This window comes from Strix uralensis, chromosome 2, assembly GCF_047716275.1.
Source record: "Strix uralensis isolate ZFMK-TIS-50842 chromosome 2, bStrUra1, whole genome shotgun sequence".
Classification (NCBI taxonomy): Eukaryota; Metazoa; Chordata; class Aves; order Strigiformes; family Strigidae; genus Strix; species Strix uralensis.
The window spans coordinates 135,618,520-135,632,996 of record NC_133973.1 but is presented as its reverse complement, the minus strand read 5'-3'; the positions used below and the strand labels follow the sequence as shown (position 1 = coordinate 135,632,996).

Genomic DNA, 14,477 nt, shown 5'->3' with positions numbered 1-14,477 from the left:
GCTTTAGGTAATGTAACGTAACATGCAGCGGGCCTCAGCTTGGGAAAATTGCTCTTGGAAACCAAATACCCCTTTTCCACGAGTACCTGCGCTTGCGCAGACGCCTTTACCTGTGAGAACTGTGCCCGTTAAAACTGAAATCTTTTCTTTCTTTCAGACTATCCCTCACTATTCCATCCCTTGTCACTCCAGCTCCAATGTGGTAGTGGAACCCAGCGGGCTCCTGGAGCTCAACAACTTCACCAGTCAGCGCCTCGACGATGAGGAGACAGCAATGGAGCAAGATGTGGACAGTAGCACTGAGGACGGCACTGAGCCCAGCCCCTCTCGAAGTTCTGCTGAACAATCCTAAGGAATTGGGACACTGGAGTGCACTTTAAAATATCTTGGGATTTTGAGTATCCAAGATGCCCTTGTATTGTGATGTCTTAGAGCACTTTGCCTATTAGAGTTGTTCATTGGACCCTTGAAGCATCAGTGTGTTTTAACAAGACGGTATTGCAAAAGCTGCATCTTAAAAATTGTTTCAAAAAAAGAAAAAAAAGGTGTAGTTACCAAGATTTAGTAAACCTGTGACAGTGGAATGTACTCCTGTTAAAAAACAAATCTGCAGCGAATTCTACAGCTCGTGCTATTGAGGCCCTTGCCCAGATACTGAAGCAGCTTTCAGTGAAAAGGGATCGTTATTTTGCTGTGTCTTTTTGTTAGCTGTTGAGCAAAACACCATCAAAACCAGAGAATGTTTAATAAATATTTGTATTTTTAAATAGCATGTGAGAGAAAAAGTGTCTCTGACAGTGCTGGAAAAGCCCCAGGAATTTTGGAATTGGTTAGCTTTCTTGCACTTGTGCTCACTTAGAGTTAAGATTTTTTCATAAGCCTAAAAACATAGTTTATTTTTTTTAAATTCTTGTTGGTGAATGTTTGGAAATAAGCAAAATCGCTAAGTGGTAGCAAAGGGGATTTGCTAGTGGATTTTTGTTTTCATGCTTTACAAGAAGTAGGGTAACGGTGTATGAGGCATTTCTTTGTGCCATAAGCACGTGAAATGCTCATCTACTCTAGTTAATCTTTGCTTATTTATTTAAATATAAATTTTAAAGTGAGCCCTAGCTGTTTAAAAAGTTCCTGTGAAACAGGCAGGTGTGTTCATTCTGATACAAATAGTGGGGGGGCTGTATTTTGCTATAAATCAGTTTTTCAAAATTGGGGATAAGTGGTTCAGCATCTTTCTAAGTTGAACCTCAGAATTTAGAAGTGAGCTAAGGCTTTTAAAAATCTGTATTTTACTCTTACATGCTGTTTTTAAAGTGACCATTTTGGGAGTTTAAAAGCTTAAATCGGTATACAGTGGTAGGTTTCAGAAATTAGCCTTATGACTTGGCTTGTTGAAGCAATACATTGGATTTTTGTGATGGTTACAAGCCACAGAGAGGTTTGGGTTCACATGGGATAAGAGAACCAGTTTTAATACATTCTGCTAATGAAGACAATACTTTTTTTTTTCCCAAATGTATATAAAAACACGTTTTTAACTGTTTTGTATAGATTTCATTATAAATAACTAAGCATTTTAAGACTTTGACATATCATTTAATTGTATATACATCTATCAGCCTAACTGCCCACTTTTTGGTGCTGAAGTACTACTGTAAGTAGATTTCATCCAAAGTCTAATACAGCTTTTTGCGTCAGTCTTTTTTTTAAGCTGTGATTTTACTGTTGATACTGTAGTTAAGATAAAACTCCAACTAGAGTAACTCAAACTAAAAATACACAACCTAAAACTTTCTTACTTGTCCTGAGTAACCCACCTGTGTAAGAACGTGCAGTAACCCGTAGATGGTGCTGTTGTTTTTTCATCTACCCTCAGTTATTTTATAAACTAAGTCCCTATGACTTTCATACACTTTTTTTTCCTTCTGTTTTCTTTTCCATCAGCATTAGTTTCAAAATAATGTACTTTATTACAGTGGAGAAGTGTCCTGATAAATTCAGTGTACAAATATGGGACTAGTGGGTTAGGAAGCGAATTACTTTTGTGTTACCTTTATGTTGGAATAGGTATTGGTTTTGTTTCTGCTGTACTTAGTGCTCAGGATTGAAGAGAATAATACATATGAAATGAAACATACCATATTTCTTTCTCTAGTAAAAAAAATAACCCTACCAATATGCCATTCTAGGTGGGTCAGGTTTTGCTAGTTGTTTGGGAGCTTTTTACTTGTGTTTTAGTGAAATAACAGTGACCAACAAGAGTGACCAAGCCATGATCTAAGTCCTGAAAGTTCCACATTGCTGCAGAATGACAAGAAGTGATTTAATACAGATTTTACTGCCAGTGGGATTGGACAGTTGGTTGTGCTTCACAGATGCCAGCATAAGGCATAGTCTGTAGTTTTCCATATGCAGTTATGAAAAGCCCAGAGCAGATGACACACGGTTCTTCTGGCTTGTATCAGATTTGCATTGTCACCTGGGGTCTTGCAGTGTTTTGAGTGTCCCTGGCATATCTAGGACTGAAAGGCCATGAGAATATAGAGCAAGATTTCTCTTAAGTGTTTTTGCCCAAGAACTTTGCCTTAAATTATGGTATCAGGTTTAGGTGAAAGTATATGCTCTCTCCAGCCAAAAAGGGATACTAAGAAATGGCATAAGGTGAATTCAATGCTCCTAATGCATTAAGTGTATTGTTGAGTTCTGGTCCAATTTATTCTGATGTTTTATGTTTTGTTTGCATCTTCGTGATGAATTTACAGCAAAGGTATGAGCAACTACAGTTAACTATTTGATGGTTACTTGAAGTCAGCAAATCTCTTTTTAAAAACATGAAAGCTTTTAGTGTTGCTACGAGAGGTAATTGTTTTCAGATTGGCAAACTGAAGCACATGGTGGGGGTATCTAGGGGTCATGTCAGAAATTTAGAATAATCATTATTTTTGAGTAATCACTCATTTTTGAAACTCCTGTCTTGATGCTTTCCCACATTGAGCTAAATTTTTTTCAGATTTTCTTACTTAATTTGTCTGTTCCAGGACTTCACCATATAAATACCTTTAATAATAAGTAATATACAAGATGAACTAAAAGTTAGGGTCAAGATGTTATTTTTTTTTTTCCTAGTTACTTGATTTTTGAGAACAACTGTAAGAAGATATGCTTGGAGCATTTGGCCTTCTCCCCCTTTTCATGAACTCCAGGCAGCACTGTTCATTGTCCTGCCCTGCAGATGTGCAGATTTTTCATACCTGCCCCTGGGATACTTACTTCATCCTACTGCAGCCATGTATCCAGTCCTCACAGCCTTATAAATATCACTGAGCTGCTAAAAATAAAACATCAGTATCTAAGATAACATTTACATATCCCTTCTCCCTAACAAGCTGCATCTTCCCTCCCGAAATGAATTTGATGTCCCTCTTTGGAATAGAAGAAGGGTGAGCTATGGTGGTGATGGTGATCTTTGGTACTAGAAATTAGCTTGTAACATGGCAGGAAGCTGTGGATGAATTGGCAAGTGAAACAGCATTAAAGACTTGTTTTGAATTCCACATTTTAACAAATGTGCTCTGGCACTGCAGTAGTACATACGTGAATTTTCGAAAAAGGATGGTAAAGTGAAATGAAGTTAGAGGAAGTACTGAAGCAAGGGAGAAGTTATGTACACTTTAAAGACGTGTAATGACAGATGTTTTCTGGAGAGATTTAACCATTGGGGTAGAAGTATTTTCAGTCTCGGTCTTTCTCCCATTGACAAAATGAACTTTTGAAATTTCAGGACAAAATAGAAAAAAGTTACTTGCAGTTGTGCTGTCTTACATGTCGAGGACCCTTTGAACAGAATGCATGACTAAATAGATGGGAATTAAGAACCCTAACACACAAGACCTTTAAAAAAAATCAAAAGTCAGGGAACTCCCTGAAAGGAGGTTGCAGAGAGCTGGGGATGAGTCTCTTTAACCAAGTAATAAGTGATAGGACAAGAGGTAATGGCCTCAAGTTGCACCAAGGAAGGGGTTGTTGGGCGTTGGAATGGGCTGCCCAGGGAGGTGGTGGAGTCCCCATCCCTGGAGGGGTTGAAGAGTAGGGTTGACATAGCGCTGAGGGATATGGTGTAGTTGGGAACTGTCTATGTTAGGTTAATGGTTGGACTGGATGATCTTCAAGTCTTTTCCAACCTAGATGATTCTGTGATTCTGTGAAACTTAAAGACTATGGTTTTGTCTCTAGTGTATAAATAGTTCTTGAAGTCTAAGAGGTTCACAGATGAAGGTGGTTATGCATCCCCAAAGGTGCCCTGCAAAAGCAGATGGTTTCACCTTGGCAATATTCAATCTGATCATAATTTAAGATAGGAACTGGAAAAATCAGACTATTTAGAGATTTGCTGTTATTGGAAGAATAGTGTATTTAGTGCCTGTGTGTCTATGCTGGGCTCAGGACTTGCTCCTCTCCCTAGGTTTGATGTAAACCATGAAGAATGCGAACAGCCTGTGCAAAGTTTCCTTCGGTGCTGTGGGACTTAAGAGTTTTTTCCCCTACCCTGTCCTGAAAATCTGTGAATTGAGCTTCTTCTAATAGAAATGCAACACATATCTTATGATAAATTTAGAGCTTAACGTAGCTTATCGAAGAGAAAGTTAGGGAAGAAGTACCTTAAGATGTATTTGTGGGTTCCTATGCAAGAAGAAATCGTCATTAGGGGCATTTCAGTCTGGTATAGAAGCATAGAAATGGAAACTTGGAAAAATCAATACCAAGATTGAGGATAATTAATCAGAGTTAACAGGGAGTGTTGTGTTTTCTGTCATTTGGAGTCTTTTTTTTTCTCCAACGAGCACAGAGGCTGCAGGTTGAAATCCAGTGACCTCATATCTCATATAGTGGCAATTAAACTAGACAGTTGCATTGGTATAGCAAGGCTTTAAACTATGCAAAAAAAAAAAATAGTACTTGGTTGTACCTTGAGGCAGCTAGAGCTGTGACTGGCAAGTGGAGGTGATTGGTGATCTTGGGTGGGTTGTGGTGGTGGTGGTGGGTTTTCTCTTTCACTGCACTTGGGTAAAAAGTTGAAGTGTTGTAAATAAGATAATGAGTACCTGGGAACTTGTTCATCACTTCTAGAGAAAAGGGTCTTTGAATTATTTGAGTCAGGAAAGATAAGAAGTTTTTAAGTATTGAAGAGTAACACCATGATCTTTAATAATTTCTGGAGTCCAGGGCTGTTAGAATTGTCCAATAAATACTACTCCAGATCAGGGCCTACTCAAAACTTACATGATTTTGGTTTTGCCCAGTACTTGGCTGCTTTTGAAAAACAGAATTTTTTGTGATATCTTGGATGCTTTTCTCAGCTTTCCATCTCTCAGTAAGTTTTTAGGAGTTTCACAATTTTCTGGGATCCCATTTTCTGTACCTGCCTTTATTGTCATAAAGAAAAGATACTCGTATCACCTAACTGGGGGTGGGTAATTAGGACCATGGGCTCTTTGGGTTATGCTTGAACCCTTCAGAGTGTGGTAGGCATGTCAGCCAGCCTCTCATGGACCTCGTATGGGATTTAGACTCCATAGAATGGTTTGGGTTGGAAGGGATCTTTAAAGAGCATGTAATCATGCACCTTGAATGCCCAGACTACCCAACATGAATCCTCTGTGATGGAGCTTTTGCTAAAACTTTGAAAATTCTTAGTGTGAGAGCCTAATTCATTACTTCTTAGAAGAAGCACTGTTCAGGAATTGCTGTCTTTGTGGTAACAAATCCAGGTTTTCGCAGCTGTCAGCCAGAACTGTCACGGAGTCTCGTAGGACTCCAGTACTTTGGGACTTTCTTCATGTCAGTCTCTACCAGAGGCCAACTAAAGACTCTGGAAGTCTCTTGCACAGGCTTTTATTGCTGTTAAGGATGCTGCTTTTTAAAAATATATACATATGGATTGTATAACAGGCTGGTTGTCTCTAGAGATGGCAGTGAGTCCGTCACTGCTGTCCTGTAGCTGTCACCATGGCTGTTGGCTGTCTCCGTAAGCATAAACCCTTTGAGCTGGATGTTTGGTCTGGCCAGAATTTTCCTGCAGACTAGTTAATCCTTACCTGCCAAATTACTCTTTGATAGTGCGGCCTTTTTTAAAAGCAAAGCAAGCCAATATGAAGGGTATCTTTTGCTCGGTCTCTGTTTCAGGTCTCTGTTTTCCTAATTCTCTTTGTTCCTAGGAAGCTGCTTTCCCTGTAAGTTTAGTTCAGACCTGTAACCTGCCCTGCTATCTCCCATTCTTCTTGCAAGAAGATCAAGCTGTGTATAATTTCCATAATTTCCTTGGAGAGAATGAGAATGCTCGCACCCCTTCCTTGCAAGAAACTTCTCGGTGCCTGAGACCTGAATACACCAAAGGTCTGGGAACGGTTCTCAGTGCACTCACGTGGTCGGTAAGGTTGGCAGGAACCTCTGGAGATCGTTTGGTCCAACCCCGCTGCTCAGAGCTGGGTCAGTGGGTGAAGGCTGATCAGGACCATGTCCAGTTGGGCTTGTGGAAATCTCCCATGATGGAAACTCAACAACCTGTTCCAGTGTTTGACCACATGCTCATTCATTTTTTTTTTTTTCTAATATTTAAATGGAATTTCCTGGTTTTGAGTTTATGCCCATTATCTCATGTCCTTTCCTTGGTTACCACTGAAAAAAATCTGGCTCCGTCTTCTTTACACCCCTATCAGTGGAGGAGATCCCTGTTCAGCCTTATGCCCAGAAACCTGAATGGCTGCAAAGCCAGTGATATAAAATACATGGAGGAAATCACTTCTAAGTTTTCAATAACCTGGCCCAAGGCATAACACTTGTCTTGGGATATTCAGCTTCTGATGTGAGTCCTCGCTGGTGGGAGGATTTCAGCTGCAAGCAGTGCAAAATCCACTGCTTGTGGGGCTCTGGGAAATAAATGCAGTTATAACCATTGTCAAGGCAGCTTGGAGGGATGATAGCCATGGGCTTTTGGGAGTGTGAAAATAACACCAGGATATAGTTTGAAATTATACCCAGAGAGGCTGGAATAAGATTTCCCTGTCGTGTATCACATGGAGAAGATGCTGCCTCCTCCAAAGTCAGGATCAGGCACTTCCTATGAGGTGTCTACATGTCCCAAAGACTGGAAAAAAACCAGGATTTTGTTCAAGGTTATGGATTTATCCAGAAATTAATTTCTCCCAGGTTTATCGTGTGGTTTTCTTTTTTTTATTTTTTTGTATCTTTTTTGTTTGTTTCTTTCCTGTCAAGATTTTTTTTCTTTGTTTGAACTAAATGTCACAGTGAGATGTCATAGCAAGCCTGGGCTATTTATAGTGGAAAGCAGCAGTATCTTGACTTTCAAAGTCTCTAGCACAGAATTAAAAGCGCAACTTTTCTGGTCAGGAAATGGCAAAGGTTTGTTTTGAAATAAGCAGTAAAAGCAGAGCCTGTAGTATAAACAGCTATTTTGGGGTACTGTGAGGGAGGGGGAGTGCTGTTTTGGACACTGGGACTGCGTAAAGCATTACTGATCCTGAGCCAAAGTGAGATTTATTTTTTTTTCTGTTGTGATTGCTTTTTTCCTTGTCCTGACAGGTGGTTGAAGATGATGCTTTTCCCTCTGTAGTTACACCTTTGAGACCTTCTCTTCTTTCATCAGTTTTCAGCCCTTCTCCTGTTAGCATCTGCTGAGAAGGGTGGTCGCAGGAAGAAAAAAATGCAAGTTATTTCCCTCTATTGTCACAGTGAAGACTGGATGTGTCTTACTGCTACAGCTGGGAATGCGGCTGGTTCACATTCACTTGATCATGTTGCTTTTAGATCAAAATGTAGAAGTTATTCAACAGCTATTTGAGCAATAAGAAATTATTTCAATAGTCCACGATAATAGGAATTATTGTCCTACATTGCCATGTCTCTTCTGATGCTTAGCAAATTCTGCAAGCAGTCTGCACTCAGGAATTAAAGGGCATCCTTAAGGGGCATCCAGCCTAACAAGGACTGAGCTTGAAGGGACTTTGGAGTGTGCGTGGTGCCTGCAAGAGTAGGATCCCACTGTGGTTGAAATTAAAATCCCATGTCAAGGGTCAAGAAAAAGAAGTGCTGCTTCAATAGCTCATAAAAAAGCATTTGCTCTCTGCATACATCGGTTTCACAGGTTCTCAAAGCATGTGGGGGGACATCCCCTTCTCATCCCATCTGGTCATTTTACTTAATATGAGAATGTAGAAATGACATAAGAAAAATCACCTTTAAAGCAGACTGTCTAGCTGGAAATTTGTCTTCAGTTTTATTTTGTGTGGTTTTTTTTTTTTTCCCCAAACCAACTTTTGTTATTTTATTGGAAAATAGAGCCTATTCTTTATTTAGAGGCACTATGGTGCTGCTTTTTGTAATAAGTTAAAATAGGAACATGTGAACTCATTATGAAAAAAAGAAAAGAATTGACCTAAATTGTGGCTAAAATCCTTTTGGGAGTGAAAAGGTTTCAGTTCAATTGTTTTTTGTATGTGGTGTGTTTTCTGTTTTTTCCTTGGTTTGTTTTGGACATGAAATAGAAATACTATATTGGTTTGAGAAGAGGTTAAAAACAGCATGAGAACAAACCACAAGAAGTAGGAAGTAGCACAAGTTTAGTGAGAACAAAGTTTTGTAGCTGCAGTGTTCCCAGAAATAGGGATATTTGTTTTCCTCTCTGGACTTTTCCTCGTACATTTTCCCTGCAGCCACGTTTGGACTGCGGTGACGCAGAGAACTAACAAAGCACTGTAGTGAGCTCCCACTTTCTAGTATTTCTTAATATTGAAAAAGTGTGTGGAGAAGGATTTGGGTGCTCAGAAATGTTTTTTTTCAACCGCATCAATCTACAGTTGGAAGCAATAGCTGTTAGTGAGCGCTGTGCAGCCTCCTCTTCTTGCATGAAAATATATAATGGAGATCCATGAGTGACTGCAACACAGTTTTAGCTCTGATATATGGCTTTTGCTCAAACTTACCATGCAAATATGCAACATGAAAGCCCAGAAGGACTAATTTGAGAAATGGAGGGCTGCCTTCTCTGTAAAGAAGTGATTTGGACAGGATGGAGCCTGGCTAGCTTTGCCTTGAGGTCACACAAACTCATTTGGTTGCTGATACTGCTTCAGTGCCTCCCTCTGAATTTGTCCTGAGGGATGGATGAGTTCTCCTGCGATAGATGGGATTGAGGAGACCAAAATAATAATAAAGATTTGCCAAAGCATCTTAAGATAAAGAACCCAGGAAGATGCTGCAAACCAGAGCTGGCTGAGTAAAGAGGGCACAGGATAGGGCTTTATTACAAATAATTGTTATGAAGTTAGACTGATATTAGTGGATGGACTCAGCATTTTCCTGGTCTGATCAGCCACTGTGAATGTACCATGGAGCTCAGAGTTACCGTTGGGTTAAGGTTAGCACAGTTGCTTTATGGAAGATTATTGTGGCCATGTTTGGAAATAAAATAGGAACCTCATGCTGAAATAAGCTGGGGGAATGGGGGTTGCAAACTTTGAACTTGAGGGTAAATGTAACCTGGACTATTTCAATTCTCTCAATCAAGGTGCAGGAAGACACAAGGACAACTCGGGCCCTGGAGCTTTAGTCCCGTTGCAAGAGTTGAGCAGGAGAAGTGATCTGGGAAATTACTTGCCTTGGACATGTGTGGTATCTACAGATGGTGAGTGGGATGTGGGAAATGATGGCATACAGATGCCAGCAGGACAACTGGAGGGGAGCTACCAAAATCCCCTACTCAGAACTGCAGCTCCTGTTACGGTGACACACGATTAGTCCTGGTTTGCACCCAGATGGTTGATTTTGTGGTGGCACACTTGTTTGCAAAGCTTACAAAAGCTCTCAAAGGAAAACAAAACTGTCAAGCTCCTGACTGAGGTGGACTAAGCACCCCATTACCTCATTCCTCCTCACCTTCCACCCCTAGAAAATAAACTTTAAATTCCCCAACTTCGTTCTTAAAGCTACTGAAAATCACTTTTCCTGTTCAACAACTTTCTTATGAAAGTGAGGTTTGTTTTCATCATAAATCACACCCTTGTTCTTGGTTCTGACAGAAAGGATGTCCTTTGTGTGGTTGCCAAAGGACTTCATGGTTTTCCTTTCCCTTCTCTGTCCTTTTCTTGCCGGACTTTATGGTCATGCTACAGTAATCTCTACAACATAGAGATTAGCAGGATGTCTGTAATGTAATGAATGGAGGTTTTCAGGTCAAATTAAGTGAAGTTCCCCTTGGAAATCACCAAGAAATTGCTCAGTTGGTTAGGACAGCTGTGGAAAAACATGAGGCCGCTTTCTCGCCATAGGTCTAGAAGATCTAAATTCCCATACCTTGGAGACCACCACACAGAAGAGAGGCCTACTGTGGGACAGGACATTTGGGAAGAGTGTGTGTGGCATGTGGACAGCATGGCACAAAGAGGTGTTGATGTTGTGTTGCACGTGTGTGTTGTCTTGATAGAGATGCATGAGCTACCCCACAGGTAGATAAAGCTCATGGGGCCATTGAGAAGAAGGAAGGAGGGAAGGAAGGGAGGGGACCTCTTTTGTAGCCTAGGACAGGTGAGCTCAGCAGGTGAATTGACACATGAGCTTGCAAATGTCAGGTTGTCGGTCATGCCATCGAGAAGTGTGGTGACATCAACCATGCGATCACTACCACTGTCCCATGGGATGTGCGAAGAGTCCTGGATGTGATGAAATTTTACCATACAATAGCGAAGATAGAAATGATACCAGCTCCCAAGGACCTGTGGAGTCTCCTGTGAGGAATCTTATGTGCCTTCATCCTTCACCTTGTTTATTGTCTGTGTGCTCTTTGGTGATGTTCTCTTCAAATGAATGAGGTTGCACTGCAAAAACATTCACCCTTTCCCAGACACCCCATTTGCCACAGCATCCTGTGGCAATGTCCCTTAAAGTAGTGACAGCTCCTTCATTGGTTTTTGAGATCGTTCATGAATCCTAGAAGATAACAGGCAGTGGGAATGCCAGGATGCCCCTGGAGAGCCTGGGTTTTGTTCCTGTGAAAAATGGTGATTGTTTCTCCTACAGACTTAAGATTTCTTTGTTCTGTTTCTAAATCTCTGTTTCGATGATTTATCAAAATGCAAATGCTTGTGATTTGAGCCCTTCATTTATTATATTCCACCCATCCTGTTCATCATACTCTTCATTGTAGAGAGCATGTCCCTTGTTGCCACCAAACCACTCCAAGAAGCCCAGTGAAATGGAGCAGCCTCGCTCCTGCAATCCACACTCTCTGGGGTGACTTGTCCAGCAGACTTGTCTTCTGCTTCCTGTGACCAGATGTGTTGCAAACTGCAGCGTAGTAAGTAGTAACTTATGTTAACATAACACTTACTATTGCTGCTGTTGGAGTCTTGCCAAAAATATTGTTAGGTTTATTTGTCAGATTTTAATACCAAAACATAAATAATCCAACCCAAGAGAGCTTAGTGTAGATACCTTCTGGTCGGCTTGGCAGGGACCCAGCCTAGCTGTGTGTTGACACAACACACTCCATGCTGAGCATAGTGTCTTGGCTACAGCCTTGTTCCTCCAAGTTTGTGGCAGTGATGTTCCCACTTTGCTGTCATGGTGTGTGCGAATTCATCCTGTTCTTCCATAAACCATCCGTTTTTGAAAAGCTTCCTCTTAATGTTAGTGCCTTGTGCTGATCCTGATGGATCCATCTGCTGATCTGATCCAGAGAGGAGTCACCACAAAAGAAACTCTGTGACTTGTGAAAGAAACTCTGGGACTTGCTCCTGTTTCCTTTCCCCTACAGTCTTGTATTAGCACGCAATTTTAGTTTTCCATTACTGTTTAGGTGGAAGCAGTCTCTTCTGAACTACATAAGATACTCCTGGTTTGTGGTAGTCAAAAAGCAAGGAGTCCCTGAGATTTCTAATGCACTAAGGACAATGAGGAGCTCAGGGCCGTGTGTAGTGTGAATGGGTTAAACCAAGAAACTAAAGGCCACTGTTACTTTGCATTTCCATGGGTTTCTGTACCACAACTTCAACTTCTGTTTGCTTTTAGGTTCAGCTACTGAGAATTTATTGTTTCATTAAAAAAAAAAAAAATTGTTTTGACAAAATAATAGAACTTTATTATAATGGGAGTGGAGAAAGACTGCTGTTTGGGAAAGACTGACTTGTTTAATTGGATGCTTCATTTCTGAAACATGAGCCCATAATGTTGTATGTTTGTGTTTTTCTTTTATAGATACTGAAGGACTGAGCTGGCAGAAAATGTACGTGAGTTTTGAATTAAACATATGATTTTCCACCCCCCACCCCCTGCCCTCAAAAACATGTACTTATTGACGTAAAAGACAAATCAAAGGGTCAGGTGTCTTTATCGGATGCCACCTGTGTGAAGCTCTCTAGGAATGAAGCCAGGCTTCTGCAGCCATGCTGCAAGCTTGCTCTTGTTTTGCAGGAACATAAACAATCCTATGCAGATGTTTCACAGCGAACCCAAGCCGGAACAGCACAAACTGCATCCCGCTGTAAACACAGTTTCCTGTGAAGAACAATAATACTTAATCACTTTTTTATGTTGCTCTTAGAGCTTGGTGGCAGACTGGTCTCCTTCATGATCACTTGACAAAGGAAATAGCTCAAAAAATCAAATTACTACCAGAAAACCCAAAAATTCTTTAATCTGGTCACACCATGTACCATGACATTATAAATGTGAATTCTTTGCTTCTTTCCCACACTCAGCTGGAAGAGAGAAATGATGCTTTTTACTGATCTGCATTTAGTTTCTTATTCTGTTGTTAATGCCTTGACACTTGAAGTGATGTCCAAGATTGAACAAAAAAAGGTTCTGGTGAAAGCCCAGTTTAATTCTTTCTATGTTTTTTTGCAACTCTTATAAAATGTTACCCTTTAAGTGATATGCATAGGAATCAAAAACTTATTCTTTTCAGAAGCATCTTAAAGAGACTGTTCTCCAAAGTCCACAGTTGAAGAAACTGCAATGGGATTAAGTTCACTGGTTAAAATATTTGTGGAAAATCCTCAGTTATTTGTCCTGATGAGAAGGAGGAAGGATGGTAGTTTCCTGTAATGGAATTAAGTGCTTATGTTAACCACTGAAAGTAGCGTATATAAGAGGAATGAGGATTGGAGGGAATGCAGTTAGGGAAATCATAATTTCTTGTCTGTATACGGCAAGTTAACTTTGCTTAGTATAGCAGCTCTCCTGGTGAACATCACAGAGTTTTCTGAGAGATGGAACTGAGCAAAGATAATATGTCCTGGTATTTAGTCCACTGCACTTTGTTATATTCTAATGGTCTCTAAGGAGAGGTGGTGGTGAAGACTCCTGGGCAGGGCAAAACCATGGGAGGTCCTGTAGGGAACCCAATGCAAAACTTGCTGTGAGTCATGAGGATGCCATGGTTAGTGTCCTGGTGATCATTACATTTCCATGGTTGCCATCCAGCTTACTTTTCAGAGGGTGATGTAAAATGTTGGTGGGAGAGGAAAATTAAAAACTCCTGTTTATGAAGAAGTGCGGATGAGCAGCCATGGTGGAGAAGGACTAATTCTGACTCTTGCATAGATGATGCGTCTGCTTTTTCAGGTGAACTTTCATAATAGAGCCTCTAAGCATGGAAGCCTTTCACTGAAGCAAGAAAGACCGTACTGGATCTGAGTGGCTAGGAGATCATCCAGAAATGGTCAGCTTTGTATCAGTACTAAGCAGCCAGTCTAAAAACCACAAGGGAGTGCTTCTGTGTTGGGGAAAATGTGTTATGCTCACCAAGCTGTTCAGATAATGCAAAGCACAGCTGAGAAACCTGTGGCTTCCAGGTCAGGAAGGATGCAGAAGTTTTTTTCATGAAGCCTCTGGAAAAAACCCATGGATGGCCATAGTGGACCAATGTCTTGCCTCTCATCAGGACTCATCCCAGTACCCTGTTTCATGAGCTGACCCAACAGTGCTGTGTGCTGTGAGCTTCTCCCCAGCATGTGGACACATATAATAATGTTATAAAACGTTTCCACTGGCAAAAATACAAGGTGATTTGTGTGTGTGTGTGAGAAATTTCTCTCTCTCCTCTATTAGTGTTTTGCATATCTTCAGGCCTTTCTTCTCAAATACCAGCAGATTGCTGACCAGCTTCCCTTCTTTGGGGAAAGCATGTCTTTGTGGTGAAGATGCTGATCTAGGGCTCACATCATCTGGGTTAGATGGTCTCTATGACCCCAGGCAAATAAATCACTTGCTCTGCTCTTTGCCTTGGCTCTCCAAGCATTTGGCCATCTCCCTGCTCCACAGGGTAGCGTAAGGATAAAATCCATTTGTGATTCTGAGTTGCTTAGATACTGTGTGGACTTAGGGCTAAATAAAAAATAAATAAATAGAAAAATGTGCCTTCTACAGTCTTCCCTTTGGTCTCCAGCCCTCCTCATGTAATTAAC

The 14,477-nt window shown here is 40.8% G+C and overlaps 1 protein-coding gene across 17 annotated transcripts in view; it reads left to right on the top strand.

Moving 5' to 3' along the window:
• The window catches only part of EMSY (EMSY transcriptional repressor, BRCA2 interacting), a 52,672-nt gene extending 38,585 nt beyond the window's left edge, over window positions 1–14,087 (top strand). For 12 of the 17 annotated variants that reach the window (XM_074860486.1, XM_074860484.1, XM_074860478.1 and 9 more), the window contains 5 exons: window positions 158–7,719; window positions 9,581–9,697; window positions 11,216–11,365; window positions 12,265–12,292; window positions 12,481–14,087. In XM_074860486.1, the coding sequence (XP_074716587.1) occupies window positions 158–352 (195 nt within the window). In that variant the 3' untranslated portion in view covers window positions 353–7,719; window positions 9,581–9,697; window positions 11,216–11,365; window positions 12,265–12,292; window positions 12,481–14,087. The remainder of the gene's footprint in view (window positions 1–157; window positions 7,720–9,580; window positions 9,698–11,215; window positions 11,366–12,264; window positions 12,293–12,480) is intronic. The other 5 variants (XM_074860469.1, XM_074860482.1, XM_074860471.1 and 2 more) reach the window with 5 other exon arrangements.
• Window positions 14,088–14,477: the final 390 nt, after the last annotated feature.